Below are 16,939 nucleotides of genomic sequence, written 5' to 3'. Positions count from 1 at the left end.
TGGTGGCATGCACCTGTAGTCTTAGCTACATGAGAGGCTGAGACAAGAAGATACTTTGAGCCCAGGAGGGAAAGGCGGCAGTGAACCATGATCTTGCCACTGCATTTGAGCCTGGGTGACAGAGCAAGACCCTGACACACACACACACACACACACACACACACACACACACACACACACACGGCCAGGATTTCAAAACCAGCCTGGGCAACATAGTGAAACCTTGTCTCTACAAAAAATAAAAAATTAGCCAGGTGTGGTGGCGTGCACCTGTGGTCTCAGCTACTCAGGAGGCTGAGGTAGAAGGATCACCTGAGCCTAGGAAGGTCAAGTATACAGTGAGCCATGATCATGCCACTGCACTCCAGCCTGGGTGACAGAGTGAGACACTGTCTCAAAACAAGAAAAAGAAAAAGAAATCTTAGGCCAGGCGCAGTGGCTCTGCACTCCAGCCTGGGCGACAGAGCAAGACTCCATCTCAAAAAAAAAGAATTGAGGTGGCCGGGTGCGGTGACTCACGCCTATAATCCCAGCACTCTGGGAGGCCGAAGCGGGCGGATCACGAGATCAGGAGTTCCAGACCAGCCTAACCAACATGGTGAAACCCTGTCTCTACTAACAATACAACAATTAGCCTGGCATGGTGGCACAAGCCTGCAATCCCAGCTACTCTGGAGGCTGAGGCAGGATAATCGCTTGAACCCAGGAGGCAGGGTTGCAGTGAGCCGAGATCATGCCACTGCACTCCAGCCTGGGTGACAGAGCAAGACTCCATCTCAGAAAAAAAAAAAGAATAGATGCTGGACGTAGTGGCTCACGCCTATAATCCCAGGACGTTGGGAGGCCGAGGTGGGCGGATCACTTGAGGTCAGGAGTTTGGGACAAGCCTGGCCAACATGGTGAAAATCCCCATCTCTATTAAAAATACTAAAATTAGTCGGGCATGATGGTGGCTGCCTGTAATCCCAGTCAGATGGCTAAGGCAGGAGAATCACGTGAAGCTGGGAGGCGGAGGTTGCAGTGAGCCAAGACAAAGCCACTGCACTCTAGCCTGGAGGACAGAGAGAGACTTTATCTCAATAAATAAATAAATAAATAAATAAATATATAAATAAATAAATAAATAAAATAATAGAAAAGGCCGGGCACAGTGGCTCACACCTGTAACCCCAGCACTTTAGGAGGCCAAGGCAGGCAGATCACTTGAGCAGGCACCTGTAGTCCCAGATACTCAGGAGGCTGAGGCAAGAGAATGGCATGAACCTGGGAGGCAGAGCTTGCGGTGAGCGCCACTGCACTCCAGCCGGGGCGACAGAGCAAGACTCCAGAGGCCGAAGCAGGCGGATCAAGAGGTCAGGAGATGGAGACCATCCTGGCTAACACGGTGAAACCCCGTCTCTACTAAAAACACAAAAAATTAGCTGGGTGTGCTGGCGGGCAACTGTAGTCCCAGCTACTCAGGACGCTGAGGCAGGAGAATGAACCTGGGAGGCGGAGCTTGCAGTGAGCCAAGATCGCACCACTGCACTCCAGCCTGGGCGACAGAGCGAGACTCTGTCACCAAAAAAAAAAAAAAAAAAAAAAAAATTATTTGTAGAGACAGGGTTTCACTATGGTGACCTGGCTGGTCTCAAACTCATGGTCTCAAGTGATCCTCCTGCCTAAGCCTCTGAGAGTGCTGGGATTATAGGGTTGAGCCACCGTGCCCTTTTTGCCAACTCTTTTTGTAAATAAATTTTTATTGGAACCCATCCGTGTTCATTCATGTACCTATTGTCTGTGGCTGCTTTTGAACTCTCATGACAGAGTTGAGTAGTTGCAATGGAGAGCATTGGGACCTTTGCAGAAAACGTTTGCTAAGCCTAGTCTTTGATATGTTTTTTCTTTTTTTGTTTTGAGATAGAGTCTTGCTGTGTCACCAGGCTGGAGTACAGTGGTGCGAACTTGGCTTACTGTAACCTCCACCTCCCAGGTTCAAGCGATTTTCCTGCCTCAGCCTCCCGGGTAGCTGGGACTACAGGCATGCGCCACTATGCCCAGCTAATTTTTATATTTTTAGTAGAGACAGAGTTTCACCATGTTGGCCAGAATGGTTTCGATCTCTTGACCTCGTGATCTGCCCGTCTGGGCCTCCCAAAGTGCTGGGATTATAGGCACGAGCCACTGCACCTGGCCTCCTTTTTTTTTTTTTCCTCTCTTTTTTTGAGATGAAGTTTCCCAGGCTAGAATGCAATGCCACGATCTCAGCTCACTACAACCTCCGCCTCACAGGTTCAAGCAATTCTCCTGCCGCAGCCTCCCAAGTAGCTGGGATTACAGACATGCACCACCAGGCCCAGCTAATTTTACATTTTTAGTAGAGATGGGGTTTCACCATGTTGGCCAGGCTGGTCTCGAACTCCTAACCTCAGATGATCCACCCACCCAAGCCTCCCAAAGTGCTGGGATTACAGGCATGAGCCACCACACCTGGCCTTTGCTATGTTTTTCAGAAACCTTTTTGGTAAACTTATCATAAACTGAGAAAGCTAATGACTGTAATGGCTGGTAAATGGTCATGCAGTTTCTGACTTTTTTTTTTTTTTTTGAGAGAGTCTCCTTCTGTCCCCAGGCTGGAGTGCAGTGGTATGATCTCAGCTCACTATAACCTCTGCCTCCCGGGTTCAAGCGATTCTCCTGCCTCAGCCTCCTAAGATGCTGGGACTACAGGCATGTGCCACCACGTGCAGTTAACCTTTTTTGTAGAGATGGGGTTTTGCCATGTTGCCTAGGCTGGTCTCCACCTCCTGACCTCAATTGATACACCCTCCTTGGCCTTCCAAAGTGCTGGGATTACAGGCATGAACCATTGCACTGGCCTGATGCTTTAATTTTAGACACGGATCTTGCCACACTGGCCAAGTTGGACTTGAAATCATAGGCTCAAGCAATCCTCCTGACTCAGCCACCATGGCCGGTTCCTAGAGTTATTTTCTTTTGAGGTAAAATTTACACGCAATACAATCTACAAATCTTGCATACCATTCCATAAGTTGGTATGCAGACACCTGTGTAATATAAATCTGTATCAAACTGCAGCTTATTATCATCACCCCAGAAAGTTCTCTCATGCCCCTTCACTTTCCTAGAGGCAACCACACTTCAGTTTAACCTATTCTATAACTCCATGTATATTGAATCATACACTATATACTCTTGGGTAAGACTCCCCAGTGTTGCATGTATCCAGTTTATTTCATTGGGTTATTGATTAATTGGTCAGCTGAGTTACTGGTCTTTTCATTACTGAGTTGTAAGAGCTCTTTCTATACTCTAGAAACAAGTTTCTTATTTATTTATTTATTATTATTTTTGAGACGGAGTCTCGCTCTGTCTCCCAGGCTGGAGTGTAGTGGCCCGATCTCAGCTCACTGCAAGCTCCACCTCCTGAGTTCACACCATTCTCCTGCCTCAACCTCCCGAGTAGCTGGAACTATAGGAACCCGCCACCACGCTCAGCTAATTTTTTGTATTTTTAGTAGAGATGGGGTTTCACTGTGTTAGCCAAGATGATCTCGATCTCCTGACCTCGTGATCTGCCCGCCTCGGCCTCCTAAAGTGCTGGGATTACAGGTGTGAGCCACTGCGCCCGGCTTTTTTTTTTTTTTTTTTTGAGACTGAGCCATGCTCCCTCGCCAGGTTGGAGTGCAGTGGCACGATCTCGGCTCACTGCAACCTCCATCTCCCAGGTTCAAGTGATTCTCCTGCCTCAGCCTCCTGCGTAGCTGGGACTACAGGCGTACACCACCACGCCCAGCTAATTTTTTTTTGTATTTTTAGTAGAGACAGGGTTTCACCGTGTTGGCCAGGATTGTCTCCATCATTTTACCTTGTGATTCGCCCGCCTCGGCCTTCCAAAGTGCTGGGATTACAGGTGTGAGCCATCGCACCTGGCCACTGTTTATACTTTTTTTCTTTTTTCTTTTTTCTTTTTTTTTTTTTTTTTTTTTGAGACGGAGTCTCGCTCTGTCGCCCAGGCTGGAGTGCAGTGGCCAGATCTCAGCTCACTGCAAGCTCCGCCTCCCGGGTTTACGCCATTCTCCGACCTCAGCCTCCCGAGTAGCTGGGACTACAGGCACCCGCCACTTCACCCGGCTAGTTTTTTGTATTTTTTTAGTAGAGACGGGGTTTCACCGTGTTAGCCAGGATGGTCTCGATCTCCTGACCTCATGATCCACCCGTCTCGGCCTCCCAAAGTGCTGGGATTACAGGCTTGAGCCACCGCGCCTGGCCTACACTTTTTTTCTAAGAAGTCTTTGCCAATCAAGGTCATGACTGTTTGCCCCATTATGAAATTAAAAAAAGACAAAATGTTTGTGAGTTTTAAGTCTTTTTTTTTTGTTTAGGTTTTAGTTTTAGTACTTACTTTGAGTTCTTTGATCCATTTAGACTTATTTTTTATGTATGGCATGAGGTAAAGTCCTAACTTCATTCTTTTGCATGCTGCTCTCCAGTTTTTCAGGCATCCTTCGTCGAAAAAGGTATTCTTTCCTCATTAAATGATCATGGCATTTTGTCAAAAATTCATTGACTAGGCCAGGCACGGTGGCTCACACCTGTAATTCCAGCACTTTGGGAGGCCAAGGCAGGCAGATCACCTGAGGTCAGGAGTTTGACCTCCTGGTCAACATGGTGAAACCCTGTCTCTACTAAAAATACAAAAATTAACTGGGCGTGGTAGTGTAAGCTTATAGTTCCAGCTACTTGGGAAGCTGAGGCAGGAGAATTGCTTGAACCCAGGAGGTGGAGGTTCCAGTGAGCTGAGATCATGCCACTGCACTCCAGCTTAGGCGACAGAGTGAGACTCAGTCTCAAAAAAAAAAAAAATTGACCATAGATTATGGGTTTATTTTGGACTCTCATTTCTATTCCACTAACCTATATGTCTATCCTTGTGCTACTAGGACCACACTCTCTTGATTACCATTGCTTTGTAGTAAGCTTTAAAATTGGGAAGTGTGAATTCTTCTATTTTGGTCTGTTCTGGAATTGTTTTTGGCTTTTCTGGGTCCTTTGCAATTCCATATATTATTATTACTATTATTATTTTAAATTTTAGAGATGTAGTTGTGCTCTGTCGCCCAGGCTGAAGTGCAGTGGTGTGATCATGGCTCACTGTAGCCTCAACTTCCTGTAGCTGGGACTACAGACACACACCACCACACCTGGCTAATTTTTAATTTTTTGTAGAGACAAGGTCTCACTACATTGCCCAGACTGGTCTTGAGCTCCTGACCTCAAGTTAATCCTTCTGCTTCAGCCTCCTCAGTAGCTGAGATTCCAAGTATGCGCCATTTTGCACTGGGCAGATTTTTTTTTTTTTTTTTTTTTTTGAGACGGAGTCTCGCTCTGTCGCCCAGGCTGGAGTGCAGTGGCCGGATCTCAGCTCACTGCAAGCTCCACCTCCCGGGTTTTACGCCATTCTCCTGCCTCAGCCTCTGGAGTAGCTGGGACTACAGGCGCCCGCCACCTCGCCTGGCTAGTTTTTTGTATTTTTTTAGTAGAGACGGGGTTTCACTGTGTTAGCCAGGATGGTCTCGATCTCCTGACCTCGTGATCCGCCCGTCTCGGCCTCCCAAAGTGCTGGGATTACAGGCTTGAGCCACCGCGCCCAGCCTGGGCAGATTTTTAAAAAGCTCTATTGCAATCGTGTATTACTGTATTAATCATATCCTTTTAGCCACGTGCAGTTGTGCACACCTGTGGTCCCAGCTACTTGGGAGGCTGAGTTGTGGATGGATCACTGGAGCTCAGAAATTCAAGACCAATCTGGGCAAAATAGCAAGACCCCTATCTCTTTATTCTTTTTTTTTTGAGATGGAGTCTCACTCTGTTGCCCAGGCTGGAGTGCAGGGGTGCAACCTCAGCTCACTGCAACCTCTGCCTCCTGTATTCAAGCAATTTTTGTGTCTCAGCCTCCCAAGTAGCTGGGATTATAGGCCTGCATCACCACGCCCAGCTAATTTTGTATTTTCAATAGAGATGGGGTTTTGCCATGTTGGCCAGGCTGGTCTTAAATTCCTGACCTCAAGTGATCTACCAGCCTCCCTCAGCCTCCCAAAGTGCCGGGATTACAAGCGTGAGCCACCATCCCAGCCAAGACCCCCACCTCTTAAAACAAAATCATGGCTTTTTTTTTTTTTTTTTTTTTGAGATGTAGTCTCGCTCTTTCACCCAGGCTGGAATGCAGTGGTGCAATATTGGCTCACTGCAATCTCCGCCTCCCAAGTTCAAGTGATTCTCTTGCCTCAGCTTCCCAAGTAGCTGGGATTACAGATGCGTGCCACCACATCTGGCCAATTTTTGTATTTTTAGTAGAGACAGGGTTTCACCATGTTGACCAGGCTGGTCTCGAACTCCGGACCTCAGGTGATCCACGTCCCTTGGCCTCCCAAAATGGGGGAATTACAGGCATGAGTCATCATTCCTATTTTCTCTGGTTTGATGCTTTGACATCTTCAGGCCTTGCTGACTCTGGAGGGACTGCCCCCACCAGGGTTAGTCAGTTCCTAGAGATAGTAAAATACTTGCCAGTAAGTATGCCTTTTATATGTAAACCAACCAATCCACAGCCCAAACCCCCAACCACTATCCTCCTGCCCTAACTACCCTGGGGACAGGTAGGAGATGACTAGGGAAAGCCCCTATGCCCCAGGGCATGCTGAAATTATTTTAACATGCCTATCCAGGACCCTGGAGGCGACTCATGCCTGTAATCCCAGGAATTTGAGAGGCCAAGGCATGAAATTGTTTTAGCCCAGGGGTTGGAAACCATTCTGGGCAATATGGCAAACCCCCATCTGCCTCTACTAAAAATACAAAAATTAGCAGGGTGTGGTGGCACAAGCCTGTAGTCCCAGCTACTCTGGAGGCTGAGGTTGGAGGACTGCTTGAGCCCAGGAGGTTGAAGCTGCAGTGAGATGTGATAGAGCCACATATTCCAACCTGGGTGACACAGGGAGACCCTGCCTAAAAAAACAAAACAAAAACTAGGACATCCTGGCCAGGCACAGTGGCTCATGCCTGTAATCCCAGCAGTTTGGGAGGCTGAGGTGGGTGGATCACCTGAGGTCAGGAGTTCCAGACCAGCCTGGCCTACATGGCGCAACCCCATCTCTACTAAAAACACAAAAATTAGCCAGGCGTAGGCCGAGCACGGTGGCTCATGCCTGTAATCCCAGCACTTTGGGAGGCCAAGGCGGGTGGATCACCTGAGGTCGGGAGTTCGAGACCAACCTGACCAACATGGGGAAACCCCGTTTCTACTAAAACAAAAACAAAACAAAACAAAATTAGCTGGGTGTGGTGGCACATGCCTGTGATCCCAGCTACTGGGGAGGCTGAGGCAGGAGAATCACTTGAACCCGGGACGTGCAGGTTGCAGTGAGCTGAGATCGTGCCATTGCACTCCAGCCTGGGCAACAAGAGTGAAACTCCGTCTCAAAAAAAAAAAAAAAAAAAGAAAAGAAAAGAAAAATTAGCTAGGCACGGTGGCATGCGCCTGTAATCACAGCTATCCTGGACGCTAAGGCTGGAAAATCACTCGAACCCAGGAGGTCGAGGCTGCAGTGAGCCGAGATAGCAACTTTGCACTCCAGCCTGGCAACAGGTGGAGACTCCATCTCAAAAAGAACAACAATAACAACAACGAAAAATAACAACAACAAAAATCCCAGATTATACGAATAGATCTATAAGAAGTAAAGAGATTGAATTAATCAGCTGGGCATGGTGGTTCATGCCTGTAACCCCCAAACTTCGGAAGGCTGAGGTGGGCAGATCACCTGAGGTAGGAGTTCGAGACCAGCCTGGCCAACATGGCGAAAACCCGTCTCTTCTAAAATACAAAAATTAGCCAGGCATGGTGGTGTGTGCCTGCAGTCCTAGCTACTTGGGAGGCTGAGGCAGGAGGGCCGCTTGAATCCAGGAGGTGGAAGTCGCAATGAACCGAGATTGCACCACTGCACTCCAGCCTGGGTGACAGAGTGAGACAGTCTCAAAAAAAAAAAAAAAAAATTAAATTAATAATCAAAAACCTACCCACAAGGAAAAGCCTAGTCCAGATGGCTTTACCACTTAATTCTACCAAATGTTTACAAAATAGCAATTATTCACAAACTCTTCAAAAACAGGAGTGAATTCATTTATGAGCCAGTATCACCCTAATACCAAAAAACAGAAAAAGAAATCCCAACAGAAACACAGGTTGGGTGCCTTGACTCAAGACTATAATCCCAGCACTTTGGGAGACTGAGGTGGGAAGATCACTTGAGCCCAGGAGTTTGAGACTAGCCTGGGCAATATAGTGACACCTTGTCTCTACAAATAATTTAAAAATTAGCCAGGCGTGGCTGGGCACCCATGGTTCACGCCTGTAATCCCAGCACTTTGGGAGGCTGAGGTGGGCGGATCACGGGGTCAGGAAATTGAGACCATCCTGGTTAACACGGTGAAACACCGTCTCTACTAAAAACACAAAAAATTAGCCGGGCATGGTGGCGGGCGCCTGTAGTCCCAGCTACTGGGGAGGCTGAGGCAGGAGAATGGCATGAACCCAGGAGGCAGAGCTTGCAGTGAGACCGCGCCACAGCATTCCAGCCTGGGGGATAGAGCGAGACTCTATCTCAAAAAAAAAAAAAAAAATAAAAAATAAAAATAAAAAATTTGCTGGACGTGGTAGTGCACACCTCTGGTCCTAGCTACTTGGGCGGCTGAGGATTCACCCCGTCAGATTGTCTGTTTCTTCTTGAGTAACTTTTTTTTTTTGAAACAGAGTTTTGCTTTGGTTGCCCAGGTTGGATTGCAACGGTGGGATCTCGGCTCCCTGCAACCTCCGCCTCCCAGGTTCAAGTGATTCTCCCACTTCCCACTCCCAAGTAGGTAGGATTACAGGCATGTGCCATCATGCCCAGCTAATTTTGTATTTTTAGTACAGACGGGGTTTCACTATGTTGGTCAGACTGGTCTCGAACTCCTGACCTCAGTTGATGCACCCACCTTGCCTCCCAAAGTGGCATGAGCCACTGTGCCCGGCTCTTTATTTTTTTTGTGTGTGTGAGACAGAGTCTTGCTCTGTTGCCCAGGCTGGAGTGCAGTGGCACCATCTCTGCTCACTGCAACCTCCATCTCCCAGGTTCAACTGATTCTCCTTCCTCAGCCTCCTGAGTAGCTGGGATTACAGGCGCCTGCTACCACGCCCCCCGGCTAATTTTTGTATTTTTAGTAGAGATGGGGTTTCACCATGTTGGCCATGCTGGACTCGAATTCCTGACCTCAGGAGGCTGAGACAAGTCGATCACCTGAGGTTAGGAGTTCAAGACCAGCCTGGCCAACATGGTGAAACCCCATCTCTACTAAAAATACAAAAATTAGCTGGGCATGGTGGCGGGTGCCTGTAATCTCAGCTACCCAGGAGGCTAAGGCATGAGAATCACTTGAACCTGGGAGGCAGAGGTTGCAGTGAGCTGAGATAGCGCCACTACACTCCAACCTGGGTGACAAGAGCAAAACTCTATCTCAAAAAAAAAAAAAAAAAAAAAAAAACAAAAAAAAAGAAAAGCTGGGCATGGTGGTTCACGCCTGTAATGCTAGGACTTTGGGATGCCAAAGTGGGTGGATCACGAAGTCAGGAATTCGAGACCAGCCTGGCCAACATGGTGAAACCCTGTCTCTACTAAAAATACAAAAGTTAGCTGGGCGTAGTAGTGGGCGCCTGTAGTCTAAACTACTTGGGAGGCTGAGGCAGGATAACTGCTTGAACCCGGGAGGTGAAAGCTGCAGTGAGCCGAGATCACACCATTGCACTCCAGCCTGGGCAACGTAAGGAGACTCCGTTTCAAAAAAGAAAAAGAGGCCGGGTGCCGTGGCTCACGCCTGTAATCCCAGCACTTTGGGAGGCCGAGGCGGGCAGATCACCTGAGGTCACGAGTTCAAGACCAGCTTGGCCAACATGGTGAAACCCCATCTCCACTAAAAAATACAAAAGAAATCAGCCAGGTGTGGTGGTAGGCAACTGTAATCCCAGCTACTTGGGAGGCTGAGGCAGGAGAATCACTTGAACCCGAGAGGTGGAGGTTGCAGTGAGCGGAGAACGCACCATTGCACTCCAGCTTGGGCGACAAGAGTGAAACTCCGCCTCAGGAAAGGAAAAAAAAAAAAAAAGAAAGAAAGAAAAGAAAAGGACTATTTGCAGCTGACTGTGGCCATCATATTAGTACGTATTTAGACTTGATTAGATTTATTATTTTTTGGATAAGGTCTGCCTTTGTCACCCAAGCTGGAGTGCAGTGGCGCTATTATGGCTCACTGTAGGCTAGAGCTCCCAGGCTCAAGCAGTTCTCCCAAGTATCTGGGACCACAGGTATCTGCCACCACACCTGGCAGCTAATTTTTGTATTTTTTGTAGAGATGGGATTTCGCTATGATGCCCATGTTGGTCTGGAGCTCCTGGGCTCAAAGGATCCACCCACCTCAACCTCCATAAGTGCTGGGATTACAAACATAAGCCGCAGCGCACGGCCAAGAGTGACTTTTTTTGTTTTTTGATGCGAAGTCTTGCTCTGTCACCCAGGCTGGAATGCAATGGCACGATCTCAGCTCACTGCAGCCTCTGCCTCCCGGATTCAAGCAATTATCCAGCCTCAGTTTCCCAAGTAGCTGGAATTACAGGTGCCTGCCACCATGCCCGGCTAATTTTTGTATTTTTATTTTTTGAGACGGATTCTCACTCTGTCTTCTAGGCTGGAATCCAGTGGCATGATCTCGACTCACTGCAACCTCCATCTCCTGGGTTCAAGTGATTCTCCTGCCTCAGCCTCCCAAGTAGCTGGGATTATAGACATGCACCACTATGCCTGGCTAATTTTTGTATTTTTAGTAGAGATGGGTTTTCACCATTTTGGCCATGCTGGTCTCAAACTCCTGACCTCGTGATCTGCCCTCAGCCTCCCAAAGTGTTGAGATTACCGGTGTAAGCCACCATGCCCAGCTAATTTTTGTATTTTTAGAGATGGGGTTTCACCATGTGGGCCAGGCTGGTCTTGAACTCCTGACCTCAAGGGAACCACCCACCTCGGCCTCCCAAAGTGCTGGAATTACAGGAGTGAGCCACTGTGCCCAGCCAAGAGTGACATTTTTATCTTTCCTAATCCTCTATCATCCCTTCTCAAATAATTCAGTCCTAAAGTCATTCGATTGGAGAGAGCAAGGCATGTCTAAGCATATTTAGGGTGGACTAGCATGGGATGTTGGGAAGGCTGGTTGGAGAGTAGCTACGTAGGAGGGTAACTCAGCATGGAGACTGGGTATATCTGGAGAACTAAGAAAACAAAGAAACATATTGAGAATAATGGCAGCCAAATCACTCACTGTGAGAGAAAAATTTACAAATATGCATTTGGTCAAGTTTGGAATGGTTTGAGTTTGTGTGACAAAAATAAGTGGAAAGTTTGATGAGGAAATGAATTATTTATATAATTTTTTTTTGAGTGGGAGTTTTGCTCTGTTGCCCAGGCTGGAGTGTAGTGGCCTGATCTTGGCTCACTGCAGCCTCTGCCTCCTGGGTTCAAGTGATTCTTCGATTCTCCTGTCTCAGCCTCCCAAGTAGCTGGGATTACAGGTGCATGCCACCGTGCCCAGGTTTTTTTTTTTTTTTTTTTTTTTTTTTTTTTTTTTTTTTGAGACGGAGTCTCGCTGTGTCTCCCAGGCTGGAGTGCAGTGGCGTGATCTCGGCTCACTGCAAGCTCCGCCTCCCGGGTTCACGCCATTCTCCCGCCTCAGCCTCCCAAGTAGCTGAGACTACAGGCGCCTGCCACCACGCCCGGCTAGTTTTTTGTATTTTTAGTAGAGACGGGGTTTCACCATGTTAGCCAGGATAGTCTCGATCTCCTGACCTCGTGATCCGCCCACCTCGGCCTCCCAAAGTGCTGGGATTACAGGCTTGAGCCACCACGCCCGGCCGTGCCCAGGTAATTTTTATACATATATTTTTTTGAGACGGAGTCTTGCTCTGTTGCCCAGGCTGGAGTGCAGTGGCACAATCTCAGCTCACTGCAACCTCCACCTCCCAGGTTCAAGCAACTCTTCCTGCCTCACCCTACCGAGTAGCTGGGATTACAGGTGCCCATCACCATGCCTGGCTAATTTTTTTGTATTTTTTAGTAGAGATGGGGTTTCGTCACGTTGGCCAGACTGGTCTTGAACTCCTGACCTTGGGTGATCAGCCCGCCTCGGCCTCCCAAAATGTGGGATTACAGGCGTGAGCCACTGCTCCTGGCCTAATTTTTGTATTTTTGTAGAGACAGGGTTTTACCATGTTGGTTAGGCTGGTCTCAAACTCCTGACCTCAGGTGATCAACCTACCTCGGCCTCTCAAAGTGCTGGGATTACAGGCACGAGCCACAGTGCCTGGCCACTTCTTTTTTTTTTTTTAAATATACTTTTTTTTTTTTGAGATGGAGTTTTTGCTCTTTCTTGGTCAGGCTAGAGTGCAATGGTGCGATCTCACCTCACCACAACCTCCACCTTCTGGGTTCCAGCCATTCTCCTGCCTCAGCCTCCGAGTAGCTGCGATTACAGGCATGTACCACCACACCTGGCTAATTTTGTATTTTTAGTAGAGACGGGATTTCTCCATGTTGGTCAGGCTAGTCTTGAACGCCCGACCTCAATTAATCTGCCTGACAACGGCTTTCTGAAGTCCTTTGAACCAGTGAATCTGAACGCGTCTCATAAGTGAAAATCAGAAGGGAAGACCCGCTGAGGTCTCCGAAACAGCCGATGCAAGGGCCCGTGGGGGCAGTTATGAGCCGCTGTGGCTGGACCCCTGAGGGAGTGGAAGGTCTGTGAAGCCGAAAAGCCTTGGCGTGGGCGTCCCAGATGGCTCTTCCCAAATGCCGCCGGGCCGCTGGGGGTGGAGGGTCTAAGGGAAAGCCGGGCCCGGCGCACTCGATAGCCTAGGCAGGCTTTCCCCTCGGCACTTCTCGCACCAGACCTTTTCCCTTCAGCGGAGGCAGGCTATGACACAGAATCAACCTGCGGTTGTTAACCGCATAACGATTCGACGTCGGTAGCGAGAGAAGAGCATGGCTCAAAAACCGGCACTCACTAGGGGTGAACGGAGCCTACAGAGGCTGGCGGAAGAGGCGGCTGGACGTGCTAGTCCAAGGCGCGCCCGCACGAGTGCTGCGCATGCGTATGCGCGGGCTCGCGTCGGATACGGCGCCAGTCCCGAGAGGGGGCGGGGCCGGGCGTCCGCACCGGAAGGGGGTTGGCTGGGCGGGGCCGGGAAGCGGCAGTGGCGGCTACGCGCGCGCGGGCGCGCGCGGGAACGAACGGGAAACACCGCGAGGGCCGGGGTGGGCCAGGGTGTGGGGACGACGGGCTGCGACGATGGCCGCAGCGGCGGGCGGCGGCGGGCCTGGGGCAGCGGTAGGCGCCACGGGCTCGGGGGCCGCGGCGGTAGCCGCAGGCCTAGCCGTTTATCGGCGGAAGGATGGGGGTCCGGCCACCAAGTTTTGGGAGAGCCCGGAGACGGTGTCCCAGCTGGATTCGGTGCGGGTCTGGCTGGGCAAGCACTACAAGAAGGTGGGTTCGCGCGCCCATGGGGGCCGGGAGACCACGCGACTGGGGCCGGAGGCGGCATCTGGCCTCGCGGGCCTCGGGCCTCCCCTCCCCCCCGCACGCCACGAGGGACAACAAAGGCAGGCGCAGGGCCCGCCACGCCCCCGCCGTCCGCTCTGGGCGCCCGCGCGCCGGTGGCCTGACGGGTCAGGCGCTTGTTCTTGTGAGCCCACGCACCCCTGGCGAAAGCCCCTGCTCAGTCTCTTGTGCCAGAGCAGGTCGAGCTCAGCCACTAGGCGAGTGTGACTCTCTTTTGTCAGCTGCCTTAGGTGTATGAACACTGATCCTTAAAGACCGAGCAAGCGTGGTAAAAGCAGCTTCAAGTTTTGTTTAGAGAGTATTCAAAGTCTCGAGGGGGTTTGCTACCTGTTGTTGATTTGCTAAACGACTGGGATGATTGTATTCGTTAATTACTAACAGGTAATATGAATTCTAGGATGGATGAGAGCTATTAACGACGGTTTCTACCTCATTGTGCTTCTGGTTCTGTGTGGCGTGAGAGTTAATGTTCACTTGTACGTAAAGTGTTCTTCAGGGAGGCCTTCCGAGAACCCAGTTTTTATTAGAGCACTTTTCTTATGTCACCTTTATTTTCTTCGTAGTGTTTACCACATTTTGAAATTATTCATTTACTTATTTATCCTACCTTTGGAATGGAAGTTCCGCCGAGTCAGTAGTTTTCAAAGTTTTGACTTAATCCCTTGTTTATAACATTTTTTTTTTTCTCCAACTTCCCCTTTGTGTAAATATTCCGGAGAACTCCCTTAAAGGGTGTAATGAAGCAGGTAGTCAAAAAGGCTCCCCAGCCTCTGAAGTTTTCCTATCACCCTCTTTAATTCTGTACTTTCTCCTATTGAGGATCATAGCACTGAAGAAAGGGCTTTGTTCACTACAGTGTATCCGGGAACGTGGCTGATACTTAGTGCCTTACCCTTAGTAGCTGCTTAGTAAATATTTGTTGAATGAATGAAAAGATAAACTAGGAACCTATTTATTTGGCCTTTACAGCTCAGTGAAGCCTGTCAGTGTTTGGCAGTTATTAGGCATGGGCAGGGATCTTGGGTTCCTTTGGCATTACACGTGGTACATTCGGAAATGACCATTTCTGGCCGGGCGCGGTTTGGGAGGCCGAGGCGGGTGGATCACCTGAGGTGAGTTCGAGACCAGCCTGACCAACATGGTGAAGCCCCGTCTTTCCAAAAAATACAAAATTAGTCGGGTGTGGCAGCACACGCCTGTAATCCCAGCTACTCGGGAGGCTGGGGCAGGAGAATAGCTTAAACCTAGGAGGCAGAGGCTGCAGTGAGCCGAGACCGCACCATTACACTCCAGCCTGGGTAATAGAGTAAGACTCTGTCTCAAAAAACAAAAACAAACAAGCAAAAAACAAACCCCAGAAATGACCATTTCTTTCTTTCTTTTTTATTTTTGAAGTTCAGCTGGGAAAAATTACATTTCTTGTCTGAAGTTTGAGGAAGTGAGAGACAGTAATTATATTTTTAGGTGCTTGGACCCCCCCCCCCGAAATTACATTTAGACTCTAGATGTTTAGTAATATTGCCCTTTCTTACACAGTGATAAATTGGTCACTTTTTATTTTATTTTTGAGACGGAGTCTCGGTCTGTCGCCCAGGCTGGAGTGCAGTGGTGCGATCTCCGCTAACTGCAAGCTCCACCGCCTCCCGGGTTCACGCCATTCTCCTGCCTCAGCCTCCCTAGAAGCTGGGATTACAGGCGCCCACCACCACGCCTGGCTAATTTTTTTGTATTTTTAGTAGAGACGAAGTTTCACCGTGTTCGCCAGGATGGTCTCCATCTCCTGACCTCGTGATCCGCCCGCCTCGGCCTCCCAAAGTTCTGGGATTACAGGCGTGAGCCACCGCGCTTTTTAAACGTAGGTAATAGAGCTTCCAGGAGTGGCTAGTGGAATTGAATATGTTATGAAAATATTGGTTAATTCTTTCTTATTACATTCCTTTTAGCCAATGCTTTGGGTCTTAAATTCAGTGAAGCTTTAACAAAGAAAAATAATCTAGAGATGTTCCTTTGAATATCAAGGAAGAGAGTAGAAAAAGGCAAATTTCAGTAATTTCTACCTCTCCACACTGTTCAGTGTGCATCAGTTTGGGACCAACTACAAGAAGCTTTAGGTGTGGATAATCCTTCAGATATTTGTTTGGGTGGGTAGGGAAGTGGCTACAAAGCAGTTTGAAGAATTGCCCAGTAGTATTGAGACCACTAGGCTAATGTTGGTTCACTATCCCTGAGACTTTATGGACAAAGTTGTCTTTGACTTCTCAGGACTTTGTAAAGCCAGAGTGTATTTCTATGGTCTACTGAGATTGAGAATCATATATGCCCTAGGCCTGACAGCCAGAATCTTTTCAGTCTCTGGGTGTTAGTGTCGAAGTGGTGAAAATATTATCAGAAGGTTCTTTGCTTCTTTTCTACACAATGCATTTCTATTTGTGTACACATTGGTTTTAACTAACCGTTTCTAGTGCATGTAATACTGCATTTTCAGAGCAGACAACAGTTTCAGTCTCAGTAAACATGATTTTGCTAGTGTTGTTTTTTATTTTTATTTTTATTTTTTATTTTTATTTTATTTATTTATTTTTTGAGATGGAGTCTCGCTCTGTCGCCCAGACTGGAGTGCAGTGGCGCAATCTGGGCTCACTGCAAGCTCTGCCTCCCGGGTTCACGCCATTTTCCTGCCTCAGCCTCCCGAGTAGCTGGGACTACAGGCGCCCGCCACCTCACCTGGCTAGTTTTTTGTATTTTTATTTTTATTTTTTTTGAGACAGAGTCTCGCTCTGCCACCCAGGCTGGAGTGCAGTGGCCGGATCTCAGCTCACTGCAAGCTCCGCCTCCCGGGTTCATGCCATTCTCCTGCCTCAGCCTCCCGAGTAGCTGGGACTACAGGCGCCTGCCACCTTGCCCGGCTAGTTTTTTGTATTTTTTTAGTAGAGATGGGGTTTCACCGGGTTAGCCAGGATGGTCTCGATCTCCTGACCTCATGATTCGCCTGTCTCGGCCTCCCAAAGTGCTGGGATTACAGGCTTGAGCCACCGCGCCCGGCCTATTTATTTTTATTTTACTTTAGTTTTTTGAGACAGGGTCTTTCTCTGTTGCCCAGGCTGCAGTACAGTGGTGTGATCATAGCTCACTGCAACCTCAGACTCTTGCATTCAGCTCATGCATTCAGTGAACAACTGAGCATTTACCATGTGCCAGGTACTTAAAGTATAACTCACTTAAAATCCTCACAGCAGTCCTA

The 16,939-nt window shown here is 48.7% G+C and overlaps 2 protein-coding genes across 3 annotated transcripts in view; one reads left to right on the top strand and one right to left on the bottom strand.

Annotated features, from left to right (window-relative positions):
- The window catches only part of DHX30 (DExH-box helicase 30), a 196,318-nt gene that overhangs the window by 64,384 nt on the left and 114,995 nt on the right, over positions 1-16,939 (bottom strand). The window lies entirely within an intron of this gene.
- The window catches only part of SMARCC1 (SWI/SNF related, matrix associated, actin dependent regulator of chromatin subfamily c member 1), a 195,593-nt gene continuing 191,970 nt past the window's right edge, over positions 13,317-16,939 (top strand). The window contains exon 1 of one of the 2 annotated variants that reach the window (XM_050780744.1): positions 13,317-13,623. In XM_050780744.1, the coding sequence (XP_050636701.1) occupies positions 13,429-13,623 (195 nt within the window). In that variant the 5' untranslated portion in view covers positions 13,317-13,428. The remainder of the gene's footprint in view (positions 13,624-16,939) is intronic. The other variant, XM_050780745.1, reaches the window with a different exon arrangement.

Source organism: Macaca thibetana, chromosome 2 (genome assembly GCF_024542745.1).
Source record: "Macaca thibetana thibetana isolate TM-01 chromosome 2, ASM2454274v1, whole genome shotgun sequence".
NCBI lineage: Eukaryota > Metazoa > Chordata > Mammalia > Primates > Cercopithecidae > Macaca > Macaca thibetana.
The sequence above is the reverse complement of the archived record's forward strand: the minus strand, read 5'-3'. Positions and strand labels throughout refer to the sequence as shown.